The following is a 14,813-nucleotide window of genomic DNA, read 5'->3' as shown; positions in this document are numbered from 1 at the left end:
TTCATTCAAACACGTGTTTGTGCGAAAGCCTGGTTGGGACAAACTTTTAGTTGCGTTTAAAATAAGTTTTGAAACTTATTTTGTTAAATTAACCCACAATGTTAATCTTTTTTTTTTTTTTAAATAGATCCACAAATGTAAGGTTTATTTTTTTTTTTAAAGATTTTTATTATTATTATTAAATTAAATTAAGTCAGCAGCAAATCCCAAAATGATTACAGTATTTTATTTGTATTCAAACAATTCTTTTGACAAATATGGCGAGTGAACACACACAGGGTAAATACATACATAAATACATTTACAGGTATTACACATTCTTGTTGGCATGGGTGGATTATTTTTTTGCTTTCAGGATATAACAGAAAAGTGAGACCCCCCCCAAAAAAATAGATTCTTGCAAAACCTGTACATTATAAAGTGCATGCATGCGTGTTTAGGCTTGACATGTAAATCATTTACAGGTGAAAGATGATTTCATATACTGTATAGAGTGTGACAGTCGCAATCTTATCACTTTGATATTATTGTGGCTTGAGCAAAGTTTCTGTTGTTCTGTATACGCAGACAGAGAAAGAGCTGATCATGCTTGGACAGTTTTTTTTAAAAGGTCCTATACATGAGTTTTGAATAGCGGTTCGTAGTTGAAAAAAAATAGGAATAAAAAAGTCCTTTATAGAAGGTGTAATAGTGCAAAAATAAAACATTACTGTCGTCCTTTAACTTTGACTTTTTAGCTTGACAAAATTTGACTTTACTATTAACTTTATTCGACATATCTCGATGAGTTCCACGATTTTTATTTTCCGTAAAAATTACGAGTTTATTCTCATAACATTTGCAGCTTCTTTTCTCGAAAGATAATCATTTGTTATCGTAACATTACGTCTTTTTCCCTCAAAAATCGGCAACTTTTTTTTATTCTGATGGAATTTAGGGTTACACGTGGTGGTAATGTGTCATTGCCATTAGGAGTATGACAGGAATTCCTGTGTAAAAACGTCTCTCCCCTGGACCCCAAAAATAGCAAAGCCCCTGGTTCAGACGGATTGCGGCGGAATGATACTCAGGAGAGTGCGGCCGTCGAGCGGCGCGAACAACGGGTACACTTTCTCCTTGAAGTTCCCTGTGAAAGTGTAGATGTGTGTCTTGCTTTCGGCGTTGTAGAAGGACACCTGGCCCTCCTCATAGTCTAAGTAGATCCCCATCCGCTGCGGCACCAGGCCGACGGGCAGCGTCGTCTCGGGCTTGGTGCTGGCGTAGAACTGATGCGTTCCCCGCCAAAGGCACCAATAACCCGTCTTGGGGTTCATAGGGAAGCGGCCGTGACGTTTGGAGTTAACCGAGCTTATCCCCAAGCGCCAGTAGCCGTTGTTGGCGATGTCCACCTCCCAGTAGTGGCGGCCTTGGCTGTAGCCCTCCCAGCCCAGCACGCACGGCCAGCTGTCGAAGCGCTGCGAGCTGTACGGCAGGTCGGCCTGCGACAGGCCCTCCTGGACTTTGCGTTGGTCGTCAGACAGGGTCAACCATGGATGATTGGTCGTTGGGTCCAGAATCACATCAGCTGTGAAGGCAGGTACATCGTTTTTGTTGATTATATATGGTCAAAAATATTGGTATGTATACCCCACACTTGGCAAATGTGCAGCGTGTGTGTTGGCCTCACCTTCTCCACTGCAGATCCAACTCCAAACTGAAAACAAGACACGTTGAAGCACGTGAGTCCAAATTCCCATATCATAAATTAATCAGGCCGCGCAGTTAAGTTGTGCGGTGAATAAAAACCGACCTGAGTTGGGGATGTATTTTGATGTCCCCGCTTCCCACTTGCGCTGCTTGACTGGCAACCATAATTGCGGGATCATCCCCTAAAAAAATTGAATACAAGTGTCAGTTATCCTACTTCCCAGCAAAACTGTAAACCTTTGACCCGAGCGAGCCAACAAAAAACTTTACAAGACCAATAATCGAAAAGTTCAAAGTGTCATTTTGAGCATTAAAAAGGAAATCAAACAAAACTGTCCTTTTAGCGTGGGCCAAAATTTAATCTGGACTACCGAACATTTACACTTTCAAAGTTCCTCTAACTTTTCTTTTATTAATTTCACCACTTGTTTCATATTATTGGTCTTTTTTTTTCATTAAATTATTTTATAATTATAATGAAATGTTAAATATTTGTTTTGTTTAATCATAAAATATTTTTTATAATATATAAAATACTTTAGTAATATTAAAGTATTACATTATGAATTCACAAAATGTAAACAATAAAATATAAGATCTAATACATTTATTTAAAAAATATTTTACATAAACAAAAAGAATAAAATACAAACTTATTAATTTTTAAATTAATAATTAGTCCATAAATGTAATTTTTTAAATTGTAAACTATGTTAATAAAAATAAATAGAAGTAAACAATAATTATTATAATAATTTGCCATAAACTCAAATGTGGTCCTTGAGCATAAGTGATTTTTGTACAATTTTTTAAAAACTTTATTTGATCTATATTGATTTAATTCCATAATTTATTTATAGAAGGCAATGAAATACAAAATGTGAGTGTATTTTTTAATAAGTGATGGCTTAGTTAACAAAAGTAAATTATTCATTAAAATAAACTTAAATAATAAAAAATACAAAATTAACTAAAATTAAAATAATTTTGACAAATTTTACGCACATTTTAACGTTTTTCAACTATATATGAACCTCATCTATTAATAACTTATTAAAATAACAACAAAAGTTTTCACATAGCTATTTCCAAGCTGCATATAGTGCGTGACTAACTAGCTACATACTTACAGTAAGTACACAATGACTGTGGCAAGGCAAGTGTGCCATAGGTTATCGACACAACTGCGCTTATATAAACAGAGTGACCTGACTCATTTATTGCACGCACATGCGGGTTTGGCATTATATAAGTCGTGCCTTATCACCCGGCTTAATGACTCTGAACCCAATGTTTCCTTTTACTGCTTTATTGCGTCTTAACAAACTGATCTTCTTCTTTTCCCTTTTTTTTTTTTTTTTTTTTTTTTTTTTGAAATTTCCTCCACATTTCTACACTACCGGCTCACCATGCTGTCTTCCTTGAGGAGCGACCAGGTGATGAACTCGAGCAGAGGCAGGAGGCTGACCAGTCGCTTCTTTTTGAGGCCCAGCAGGCGCAGCACTTTGCCCAGCTCATCGCTCTGCACTCCGCAGCTCTGAAAAGAGAATTTGACGTTGTGAAGTACATTTAAATGCAAATTAATTACCAAAAAAACATATACTAATTTTGTCAAAGTTGAAATTCCATTAGCTTAATGCTAACATATAATGCCAACCACCATAGACTAAGGCTAAGGGAAATTAGCATGTATGTTACATAGGGTAATTATACTACACTGCATGAAGCTTCTCGACTCACTTCAACTTAGTTCCTTAGCAATAAGATGCCACAATAATTTTGTCTTGAGTCATAAGTCCACTAGCTTAATGCTAACATATAATGCCAAACACCATTGACTGGCTAGCTGAAATTAGCATGGATAGCATGGATCATTATAAAACTACACTCATGAAGCTTCTCAACTCGCTTCAACGTGTTTATTTGGAGCCGTTCCTCACCTCAGAAACTTTCTGCACTTCTTTGGCCCACTCCATAACCCGCAGTTGTACAACCTCATCGGCTTCTAAGTCTTTCTTGGGTTCTTTAGTCTCAGGCGCCGAGGGGTTCAGAACCTTCAGGACGCACAAGTCAGCCTGAGAGACCGCTTTTGAGCAATGTCGCTTGTCAGGTCGGAGTGAGGACTGACCTTGTCCACATGGTGTAGTTCGTTAGCCCATTCCAAGATGAGTTTACGGCTCTCCTCCAGACTGCGCTCGGTACGCGAGTCGGACTTCTCGGCCTTGCTGGACGACGCCTCTGGATCGGATCCGGTGCGCTAGAAAACCAAAACGGTATGTGCCATTGAATGAAAAAAGTGCAAGGCATATTTTGTCAGGTTAAAAAAAAAAAAGGTAATTACAAATTTGCTCTATATTATTTATTTGGTTATTACTAACATAATTATAAGATTCATTTTTGAAAAGTGAATCTCATAGTTATGTTAATAACAACTAAATAACTAATAGATCAAACTTGTCATTACAGTCGGGGTTCCTTTTAAATGATAATAAAGTTTTTAAAAAATCCTAGAAAGATGTTATTTATAGAAATAAATATTTTTTTAATCAGAATAATAAGAAAGGTTTGTCAGGATAACTCAAAATCTTATGAGAATGAGTCAAATATTTTAAATGGGAAAAAAATAATGTTAACAAGAACAAAGACATTTTGTTTGCTAAGATTTCATAATGTTCTAATAAGAATAATGTAATTTTTTAAGAAAAAAAAGCCATAATGCTTACAAAAACATGCTAATTTTGTCGGACTAAGAAATTGCAATCTCAATAGAATAAAATCGGAAATGTTTCCAGGGAAAAAAAAGTTGACATTTTTATCATATTTATTCTGTCACGATAAAAAGTTGTAATTTCATTTATTTTTTTAAATCCCTCAAGAAAATGAGTTGTAATCTTTACATGAGCAAAAGCATATTTTAATGGCATGATTAATTTAATGGTAAAATAAAAAACCCTGCCCACCTCTCACATTTAACATTTCTTCCATTTTAATGAATTCCCCAGCATTTCAGAACGGCATTATCCCTCCCGCATTCATATACAATTTAATTTATTTATTTACAGAAATTGCACGTTTCTATATTATGATCCATGTTTTATTGTTGCACTCATCCCCATATGAAGGTATGGCCTAAATAATCAAGTAAACTATTTTTGTGGAAGCGTGGATCCATAGTACCTTGCAAACCTGGTCCACTTGCTCCTTCCAGTGTTGGATGAACTGCACACACTCCTGCAGGCTGCGCAGGTCCTTCAGGCTGTTCTGGCGATGCTGCTGTTGGTGCTGCAAACAAATCCGTTGAACTTGACCATTCCCACACGCTTCAAACACGACGACAAACATTGCTTGCTCACCTGCGAGGTTCCGGTAAGTTTGCTGCTTGTGATGGGCCTGCTGGGGGCTGAGCTGTGGACCTGGATGTCCTCCTCGGGCAGGTTCCAGCGGAGGGCCCCAATGGAGCTGCTCTGGGTGGTGCTGTAATCCTGCGCCTTCATCAGCAAGCTGTTCCCTGAAGAGACGAATCACAAATCGCGCAATTTGTTCAGCGGCGTGTCACGCGCGTCATCTCCCAAATGTGGCATCAAAACTTACTTCTGGTCGATTTCAGAATGCTCTTCATTTCCATGATCGTCTCCTGGCTCCTACAAACAGCAAGCAACTAGCTAGCTAGCTAAGCAAGTTAGCTAGCTAGTTAGTACTTAAGTTAGTTGGTTCATTCATTTATTACTTTGACAGAAATTGTATAATTTTGTTAATGTTGGCTGCTGGCTACCTAACTAGTTAGTTAGTTAGTTAGTTAGCTAGCTATCTGGCTAATAATTACATATGTAGATATTAGCTAGTTAATGTTTCAGAAAGAAATGTAAAACATTTTGTCAGTGTTGGTTGGTTCATATGTTAGATATTTGAGCTCGTTTGATATCTAGTTATTTACATATGAAGCTCCTGAGTAGCTAGTTAGTGAGTTAGTAGTTTAGAGAGAATAAATGGAGTTAGATAACAAGGTAATGAGATGCGTGGCTAGTTTGATATCTAGTTACTGAGTCAATGGTTCTTAAGGCTAGCGACCTAGCTAGCTAATTGGTCAGTTTGGCATCAAGCTAATCTGATATGTTGTTAGTTAGATATCGGGCTAGTTTGATATCAAGTTATGTAGATATAAAGTAGTATAAGTATATAAAGTATGGCATACAGAACTTCGGTTAGTTAGTACTTAGAATGTCAAACATTTTCCAATGTTGATTGGTTCAAATGTTGCCTACCTAACTAGTTGGTCGGGTAGTTAGCTAGATTGATGTCTAGTTACTTAGATATCAAGCTCCTTAATAAGCTAGTTATATAGAGGGTTAACTCTATAAAAATAAAAAAAGTAACACATTTTGGAAATTTGGGTTGGTTTATAAGTTAGCTTATTTGATGGTGAGATAAACCACCATGAAATGCTCAGGCATCACAGTAGGAGAATATTTGTCAAAAAATTATTTTCTTGAAGTAAATTTGCAAACAAACAAAATATAAATTTAGATCATGAAAATGAATAGCCAATGGCAAGAACTGATGTTAGTTAAAAGTAAATATTTCAAAATTGCGGTCTATGCTTCTACATGGCTAAATATATTTTAATTGGAAAATCAAACGAGGCCTGAGGGTTAATTTAAAAAATAATAATAATAATAATTACAGCGTTAATTCTGAGGAGTACCTGTAGTCGGACGGAGCGGAGATGCAGCTCAGCAGCGGGAAAGGCCAAGTGGTCGACCTGCGCCGCCTGTCCAGTCGTTTTGATGGAACTGCTCCTGATCTTTGGACTCTTTATTTACTGGAAGGGGAGACTCGCCTGGCTGCCTGGGAGGAGTCTACCACCTTCTCACGCACACGCTGACGAATTAAGTTTTACAGCAGTGATACTAAAACTTTGCCTATCACTAAGTATGACGCACAAGATGAGTTTACAGTAGCTCTACTTGGCATTTGTTTACGGAGCCGTGCGGTTTAAAAAGTCTGTTCATGTTGGGAGGGGAGCAACCATCCAGCCAAGTTTTTTTTTTATAGCATTTGCCCTCATTTGGGTTGCACGTGAGCTGGAACGTATCCTATGACCATTAGTGCGTATGTGTGTGTGTGTGTAGAATAATACATGAAATAAAACCTTTTTTTCTCTTTGTACTTTTTATTATTTCATCAACAGACGAAACCTATTCCATTTATAAAAGTGACATCACAAACCTACAGATGGTCAGGTCAGTACCTTACATATTGTATTCTGTACATTTCAGTCAATGCATAAAAAAATGTTGATGTTTATTTTTGTAAGACATTCAACCCCCCCTTTCATTAGTTCCAGCTCTTGAAAAACTGCTTGAACATGACGGTCTCCTTCCCCTGTGGCAAGATCTCCACCTAAAGCAAAAACAACAGAGAGCTTTTTTTCAGTTATAAATTCAGCATTTTTGTTTGTTTGTTATTTTGACTCCCAACTTTTAAATGTTTTCTTGTATCGTTACGATCTTTTCTCATAGCTTTACAACTTTCTGTATAAGGTAACGTTTTTTCCCTTTAAACGTTTTTTTTTTTTTTTTTAAATCATAACATTACTACTTTTTCTTCTAACATAACTTTTTCTAGACTTTTTCTCGTAACCTTGCCTTTCCCAACACCAACATGACTTTTTCTGTTAACATTATTCTTTCTTGTAACATTAGGACATTTCCTTATAGCCAACTTTTTCTAACGTTACGACATTTTATAGTAAAAAAAAAAAAAAAAAAACCATCACAACCTTTCGTAGTAACAATACATTTTCGGATAACATTACGACCTTTTCTCGTAATGAAAACATTTCTCGTAAGATTAAGACTTTTTCTCGTATCATGACGATTTGATAGTTTAAATGGATAAAACTCAAAATAGTAAATATTAAAATGGCAAGAATGTGTTGATTTAATCATATTTATTTGACATTTGTTCTGACCCGGTTGGGCCCGCGTCAGCGAACTCTGAGTGGCCCAACTCACTCACATGGTGGACCCGGGCCATTGGTAATGTACAACCCTGCAATATGACAATTTTTTTCGTAACATTACAACTTGTTAATTGAGCTACCATTATTTCCCCCCCAACCCCTCAGAACGAGTGTTTCTCATAACATAATGACTTATTCTTAAAACATTATTTTTTTCTTTTATAATTGGATAAAAAAAAAATATATATATACTTAAGTACATTTTATAGTCTATTATTATTATTATTATTTAATATTGACTCCAAGAGTTGACTTTTAGCTGTACTTCAATTTAACTGAGTGTACTTTTGCCAACTCTGTGCTAAAGTGATCATAAATAAAAAGGAAACTGCAGGAGCAGGTGATAAGGACGTCACCCACAATGAAAACATGAACACAAAAGGAGCTGGCGGAAAATGATTCGCGCACCTGTGTTTTCATCCTAGGGTAGTTCATTTGCTCAATGAACTTGTCCGCCATCTGCAGAGCCACCTCCTTCTCTTTGGCGTTGGCCCCGACTCCTGTAAGATATTTATTTATGATATATTTTTATTCACACGGTATATTAAACCCTGGAGAACCCACGGGGTCAAATTTGGCCCCTATAAATTCTGCTACTCAAATAGCAAAGACCTTTTTTATTTATTTTTTTACAAATTTAACTTCAAAAGTCCAGAGTGCCACTTCTGACCCCTGCATGGGGCCATCTAGTGGATGAATATTGCACTTACATGAGCCAGAGTGGTGGTGACAAGATGCCTGGCAACATGCTGTTTTGTTGAGCTGGAAATCAATCCAAACAAAACCATCTTCCCAGCAAACCATCAGATTGTAAAATTGTGTTTTTTTTTGTATGTTTTATATATATATATATTTTGATAAATTAGCAACTCTGAGCTAGTCAAAAAAAAGGGTTAAAATTGAAAAAACATACATTTTGGTGTTCAGTGAACTTATAGCAGTCATTTAATGTATAATTCATAATTTTCCAAATAAGAAAAGGGTTCTTGGGTTCTCCAGGGTTAAATATTATGACCTCCTCGTGACACAAAGGGCTAAAAGGGGGTCCGAAAAAAGATTTGCACATGCTGCTCTTCTTCCAAGTGGTTACCTTTCCAAACGAAAATCTTCCCATTGGCGCCGTTGTCCAGAATGAAGCAATCGTCACGAAGCAGCGCCTCCTTGGCAAATGGGCTCTTACCCTCGATTTTGGTCAGAGACATGGAGCCGGTCACGTCGGATACCTATGAAAAAAAAGAAAAGAAAAGTACAGTGGTGATGGTGGTGTTTGAAATCTTGACCCCAATATAAGAGCATCCTGGTGTTGACCTTGTAGAGGAAGGCTGCGTTGGAGGCGTCTGCCTTGCTGTCCTCCTCTGGTGTGCTTTCAGCCAGTTCTGGTTTCGGTCCTAAAACCTGTTCACAAAACATCCAACTTCTGGACTGCCCTCCAATACTTCACAGAGATTGTCAAATTCTCAATTTCTCTGGATTTACCTTAACCATTTCGGCAGGCTCTTCCCCCTCGCTGGAGTCCACGATGCGAGCTTTCCCGTGTCTGTCCGCGTCCCGAATCAGCGAGGCAATCTCCCGCACCTTCTGTTTCTCAAAGACGTTGGCCTGCGAACCAGTCCAGGACACGATGACCTGCATGTTGGAGACAGGTAGGCTACTTTAGTCCTGACAAAATAGTTATTTTATTTCCATGGATGACGATGTGGAAAAGATTTGAACAGAAACAGGATACATCAACCGCGTTTGTCAGTTCTTATGAATTTAACATTTATTGTTAAGTACATGACTTTTCTCATTGCAGTATGGTTTTCTTTGAACTTTTCTTAGCAACTTATTCAGTGGCATTATCATCATTATCCAAATAATGATTTTTTTTTTTGTTATTCAGTTTGCAACATTAGCTTAGCTGTACGAACACTTTTGAAAGAATAGAAATCCAGCCAATGCTAGCTAGCTAGCTTGTAGCTAAATGATTAATACAGTATTGTTTGTGCATAATTGACAGTGAAAAGGCTCTTGTATTTACAGTTTATGTACCTGAGTTGAATCAGTAGGCCTACTTGTAAATTAACAGTCCTTTCCCGTACAAGTGTGGGTACTTGTGCCACTTGTGGTCATCACCTCTCCAAGATCCAGGATGAAGCAGTCGCCCTTGTTGAAGCTATTCCAGGACAACTCCACCTCCTTCGCGCGAATGTTGCGTTTCCCTTTAATCTGGTACAAGCGCTGCACCACCGTCCCTGAGCCCCGGGGCCTCCTGAACCCCGACTCCACCCCTCCGTCCTGTGAAGTTTTCATATTGTTATGCTTTTTTATTTTATTTTATCTTAGTTATTACGTTTGCGCAAGCTAAGTGCTCCGACCACGCGTAGACCTAAGGTAAGTCATCGCTTCTGATTTTTTTTCCTGAACTAACTATCACTCAAACCAACAGTTTTGCTACTCATTATCAGAGAAAATGCACAAAAATATCAAAGTTGTTCATTTTAGTTGTTTAGCTACGTTTGTTCATGACCAGTTAGCATAGCAGCTAACACAACTAGCATGCCAAATTCTAACTTCAGCGCATTGACTTTCAACCTCGCTATTGCGCAAGAATAGAATTCAATTAGCTTTCAAATACAATTCAGCTGTCTTCATTCAATTGTAAAGATTTTATTCAGCAATTGAATATATAGTTTTCAGTATCTGAGTACCTTTAACAGGATTGTAGTAAAGAACAAAATGTAAAGTTTGACAAACAAAATATCTCATCGAAGTTGATTTATATGATTGGTTTTCTTGAAAACAGACACTTGTGAAATATTTTTTTCTTTTCTTTTTTTAATATATAAAAAAAATACAAAATTTAAAATAAATAAATAAATAAATAAAATTTTAATAAAAAAAAAAATTTAAATAAAATTTTAAAAAGTGAAATAATTTTCTAAGTAGTGACTGGTGTGGTGCTGAAGGCCAGACCTTGTAGCTGACACCTCTTGGGAAAAGCGCCATGAACTCGGAGGACTCGTAGCCCTGGGCCTGCCTGTGCTGAATGGGGTCTCCGCCTAGAAAGTTGTCGAGTTGGATGGCCAGCATGGCGCATGCCACCTGCTCGTCGTGTGATGACTTCTCACCTAAATTTTGTTTTAAGGTCAAACACACCAATATTAGAAATGATCTCCTCATTGGGCTCCGACTAGTGTCAGTTAGTCTCACCTATCCACATGTGGAGGTCGGCTCCCAGTTCGCCGCGGTTCTCCAGCACCAAGTAGGAGTCGCCGTTGTAGAACACCCCCACGTCGGATGAAGGCAGTGGGACTGCCTTCATCTTCTCCACCCGCCACACGCGCAGACCCGGCGCCCGGACCTCTGGACCGAACTGACCTGCTGCGGCCTGTAAGGGGAGCATACTGCACAAACGGATGAAGAGGTGAGTGACGATGTCATTTATCAAACATAAGACATCCATCCAGTGCTTGTCCTCATTAGGGTTGTGGGAGAACAGGATCATATCCCAGCTGGGTTTGGGTTGGTCGTAATGACACTCACATTCACAACCATAGATATTAGAGTGAGGATTTCAAACACGTGGCCTGGGGGCCATTTGCAGCCTGCAGGATGATATTTTGCGGTCCCATGTTTGACATCAAAACTTAACGTTACTGCGGCCCCTATGTTTTTTTTTTTTTGCTTTGTCGTTGCCCTGGCCATTATATGTGTTTTTCGGTGTTTGGAGGTAGACGCGGGGTCACACCCACGGTGTCGGGGTAGAGTTCGCTGGTCGGCGAGCTGGCAAACTCAGTAACAGGGTTAGCTTTCACTAGGTACACTGGCGTGACGACCGGGACCTTTCCCCGCCGGGCCTGGGGTTCGGGGGTGCCGCCCTTCTCCCGGTGCTCCCATCTCCTCTTCTGCCCCCAGTGGGTGCTCTCGCCGCTCCGCTGTCTGGCACTGATGCCTGGATACGGGGGGTCCCCGGGGTTTGGGGGGCTGGCGGGGTTGGGGTCGGGGGGTGGCGGCTTGGTGGAGGGAGGTAGGAGGGTACGGGTGGCTGGGTGGAGGGTGTCTGGGGGTTATGGGGGCCTGGGAGCGGCGGGGGCTGGGTTGTGGTGGGTGTGGGTGGGGTGCGGAGGGTCCTTTGGTCTCTTGAGGTCTCCCTAATTGGTTAGAATTGAGATGTTTCTGGGGTTGGTGAAAGATTCTCGTTGGTAACCCGGTGGGTAGTAGGTGATGTCTGGTCGGTGCTGGATTTCACTTTTCTTTCTTTTCTTTGATCCTTCCTCGGGTCTCCTGACAACTTCACGACTCTAGCGGGTTTCTGAAGTATTTGGTTTAGGTGAACGGTATGGGATTTTTAATAGGTTTTAGGTGAATTAACGAGCACACACTCACACGCACGAATATGCACACACACCCGCACATAAAAAAAAGTTGGGGGGGAAAAGAGAGATGCCGAATGAACAATACTGAGCTCTCTCAGGAAGAAAAAAAAGAGGATACTTCGCTAGACCGCTGTAAGGAGAAGTGAAAGCACACAATCTTTACCAAGTTTCTACATGGTCACAATCAGATCTTGACTTCCCTTTTGCAGCATACTTCCTCTTTGGATGATATTTTAAAGGGATGAAGATATCTTTTATAATCTTTAATTTTTTTTAGAAAACGTACCCTCTGTAATATTTCGATTTGGTGTTTGTGTCTTGGGATGTAAAATATGGGCCTTGACTCAATAAAAGTTGGGAGACACTAGAGTCAACAATGTTTCATAACCTCTGCTTATGTGGAGGAGCAAGATAATGAAGACGCTCTAGCTGGGTAATATAGTTGCTTATCGTGTTACTGCGGAGGGCTGAATAAATATTAAGACAACAAGGGTGGAGCATATATAACGCCAAAGTTATAATGGAAATCAGCAGATTGTGTTTCACCGCAACAGAGGCGCCAAGGTGCAGCCGTAAGAGATAAACAAGGCCCGCGAGTGTCAATTCGCCTCGTAGTGCGTGCAGACACCAAAGGGCACGGATCCACCATGACGATATCAAAATTTGAACACAAAACGCACCCTCAAAATAACAGAAGACACCATTTAACCCTCGCAGAAGAGCAAGATGCACTCAACTGGATGATGTGGCCTGGTGCCATGCTGTCCGACTCAAGCTCCATCCTGAACGGGTTCTGGAGAGTCGGATCAAGGGGTTCCGGCGAAGAGTTTGTGCTCAGCAGTTCTGGGTTGTTGTTGTTTTTTTATACAGTGAGTAAGAGGTAACTGAAGTCGGTGCGGTGAAAGCCTACCTGGGGTGGAAGCGGGGGAGGATGGAGTTGTGGGAGAGTCGGGTTCCTCGATACAGGCACTTTAGGGACAGAGCCCTCATGTCTACTGTGAGACTCACTATTAAGTTAACTAGTGTTCCCTCAATTTCAGTGCATAAAGTGCACACAGAAAGTAATCAGAGTGCTTCCACACATTTTTGTTGGTACAGAATATAATTGGATTTCTATACACCACATATTACGTACATCGTGTGGTGTGAATGTAAGAGTGAATGGTGTCTGTGTGTTTAGCAATCTCAATTTTATTATCAATACCGCTTATCAATCCAATTCCTTTTATTCTTAGTTGGGTGAGGGAATGAAATATTGCTGATCTTTTTCCTATTTTTGTTTTGTTTTGTTGGTACAGCTAATAACTATTTTGGCTTAACTCTCGTTTATATGCGATGTAATTCCACTTTCTACCATTAGTTGGCGACACACGTGTTTATTTTGAGGCAGTGTTAATTTGAAAGAAGAAGAACAAAACAGGAACTTGGAAGTATTTCGGAACAACTTTTGAATATCGTCAGAAAGTGGCAGCTGTAATTTAATTTATAATGCCCTATCTTTGGGCATGATTATTGGTGTATATTGTGACATGATACAGTAAGTTAATTTTGTTAGTTCTCTCTTGCACTGTACAATAGTTGTGTTATTTATTGCTCTTGCTCAGTCGCAATACATCACTGATGTAGATAAACAAAGACACATTATTTGTGGTAAATAGTATTTTTCTTGCACTGTACAATATTTGTGTTATTCATTACTCTTGCTCAGTCACAATACATCACTGATGTAGATAAACAAAGACTCGTTATCTGTGGTAAATAGTATTATTTTATTTTATTTACAAGCAAAGGAAAAAGGGGATTACAATTTTTTATATTTGGAATTCACTGCAGTAGTGAGCAGCTTCCCCATTCAGTGTCAAAAAGTGTGATGGTGCAGCCCAAAAAAAAAAAACAAGGCCGCAGTTACTTGCCACTCGATGCGGAGGATAAGTGCAGTAAAATAACCTTTTCACCAACACTGAATTGGACTGAAGTATTTGATGAGCAAAAAAAGAAAATGAAGGCCAAAGAAGGAAAGTATTTTGACGAGGAAGGTTGAAGACTTACCTTAGGCAGGAAAGTAAGTGCGGGACCAAACAGGAAAGGAGTGGAGAAAAGAGTTGTCGTGCCCCAAACACACAAATTCTTTCTCTCACACACACACACACACACACACACTGACTCACACATAAACCACATATTTCCTGCCTGTGTCAGCCCAGCCCCCCTGTCTCAAACACAAGACCAATGTGATTGAATGGAGACATGGGGGGCAAATGGTGACTGTTTTAAGTCACTTAATGACTCACAATATGACATTTGACACTTCAAACTCGGATAAATAATGATAAAGAGTTAAATCACTGTGACTACTACAGTGAAAGAGCTGCAGTAACACGATCTCACTAGGTTAAGGGGAATACCTGCGCAGGTACTGAGGTTAGCCTTTGAATGACTCACCCTAGAACGTGTTCAGACATGCAAGATGGTGCTTAAATAACTGATATGCGTACTGTTTCGTTCTCAAGCGACCATCGTTTTTATTTATATTATTTGAATGTACAGTGGATGTAAAAAAACTGTCACAAACCCCTTATGAGCGCACTGTTTGGCCATAAAATCCAAAATACAGTGGCAATTGTTTTGATATTTTCATAGGTTTAAGTTTATTACATGAGTAGGGATGTGCAATTTGAGTTTTCTTGTAATTATTTTTTTCTTTTATCTTTGTTATTGAGATTTGTTGTGTATGCGGTATACCGTCT

At 39.2% G+C, this 14,813-nt stretch overlaps 2 protein-coding genes across 3 annotated transcripts; both read right to left on the bottom strand.

Annotated features, from left to right (window-relative positions):
• Positions 1 to 204: 204 nt before the first annotated feature.
• Positions 205 to 6,463, bottom strand: LOC144035219 (butyrophilin subfamily 3 member A1). 2 transcript variants are annotated; one of them, XM_077544749.1, is made up of 10 exons: positions 6,389 to 6,463; positions 5,278 to 5,373; positions 5,040 to 5,194; positions 4,864 to 4,968; positions 3,815 to 3,943; positions 3,627 to 3,740; positions 3,095 to 3,223; positions 1,790 to 1,868; positions 1,667 to 1,693; positions 205 to 1,564 (listed from the first exon to the last, which is right to left on the bottom strand). In XM_077544749.1, exons 2-10 carry the CDS (start codon positions 5,309 to 5,311, stop codon positions 1,041 to 1,043), a joined length of 1,296 nt encoding a protein of 431 aa, XP_077400875.1. In that variant the 5' UTR covers positions 5,312 to 5,373; positions 6,389 to 6,463; the 3' UTR covers positions 205 to 1,040. The 2 variants fall into 2 exon arrangements, with proteins under 2 accessions (XP_077400875.1, XP_077400876.1); XM_077544750.1 differs by having other exon boundaries at positions 5,278 to 5,369; positions 6,389 to 6,435.
• A 373-nt stretch (positions 6,464 to 6,836) lies between these two features.
• Positions 6,837 to 14,237, bottom strand: capgb (capping protein (actin filament), gelsolin-like b). The gene is made up of 9 exons (XM_077543560.1): positions 14,116 to 14,237; positions 10,901 to 11,094; positions 10,664 to 10,818; positions 9,824 to 9,985; positions 9,185 to 9,334; positions 9,017 to 9,103; positions 8,799 to 8,931; positions 8,117 to 8,208; positions 6,837 to 7,086 (listed from the first exon to the last, which is right to left on the bottom strand). The coding sequence occupies exons 2-9, from the start codon at positions 11,091 to 11,093 to the stop codon at positions 7,021 to 7,023; spliced, it is 1,038 nt and encodes a 345-aa protein (XP_077399686.1). The 5' UTR covers position 11,094; positions 14,116 to 14,237; the 3' UTR covers positions 6,837 to 7,020.
• Between the last annotated feature and the right edge of the window lie 576 nt (positions 14,238 to 14,813).

The sequence above is a fragment of the Vanacampus margaritifer genome, chromosome 15 (assembly GCF_051991255.1).
Source record: "Vanacampus margaritifer isolate UIUO_Vmar chromosome 15, RoL_Vmar_1.0, whole genome shotgun sequence".
Taxonomy (NCBI): Eukaryota; Metazoa; Chordata; class Actinopteri; order Syngnathiformes; family Syngnathidae; genus Vanacampus; species Vanacampus margaritifer.
The sequence above is the reverse complement of the archived record's forward strand: the minus strand, read 5'-3'. Positions and strand labels throughout refer to the sequence as shown.

What these genes read in the sequence shown, in the direction of transcription:
- LOC144035219 (XM_077544749.1), bottom strand. Translation starts at nt 5,311, where the DNA reads ATGGAAATGAAGAGCATTCTGAAATCGACCAGAA. An exon ending in AAGTGGACCAGGTTTGCAAG is followed by an intron (nt 3,944 to 4,863) that starts GTACTATGGATC and finishes TTGGTTTTCTAG; the next exon opens with CGCACCGGATCCGATCCAGA. An exon ending in AAGTGCAGAAAGTTTCTGAG is followed by an intron (nt 3,224 to 3,626) that starts GTGAGGAACGGC and finishes TTCTCTTTTCAG; the next exon opens with AGCTGCGGAGTGCAGAGCGA.
- capgb (XM_077543560.1), bottom strand. Translation starts at nt 11,093, where the DNA reads ATGCTCCCCTTACAGGCCGCAGCAGGTCAGTTCGGTCCAGAGGTCCGG. An exon ending in TCATCCTGGATCTTGGAGAG is followed by an intron (nt 9,335 to 9,823) that starts GTGATGACCACA and finishes TCCAACATGCAG; the next exon opens with GTCATCGTGTCCTGGACTGG. An exon ending in GAAGATTTTCGTTTGGAAAG is followed by an intron (nt 8,209 to 8,798) that starts GTAACCACTTGG and finishes AATATCTTACAG; the next exon opens with GAGTCGGGGCCAACGCCAAA.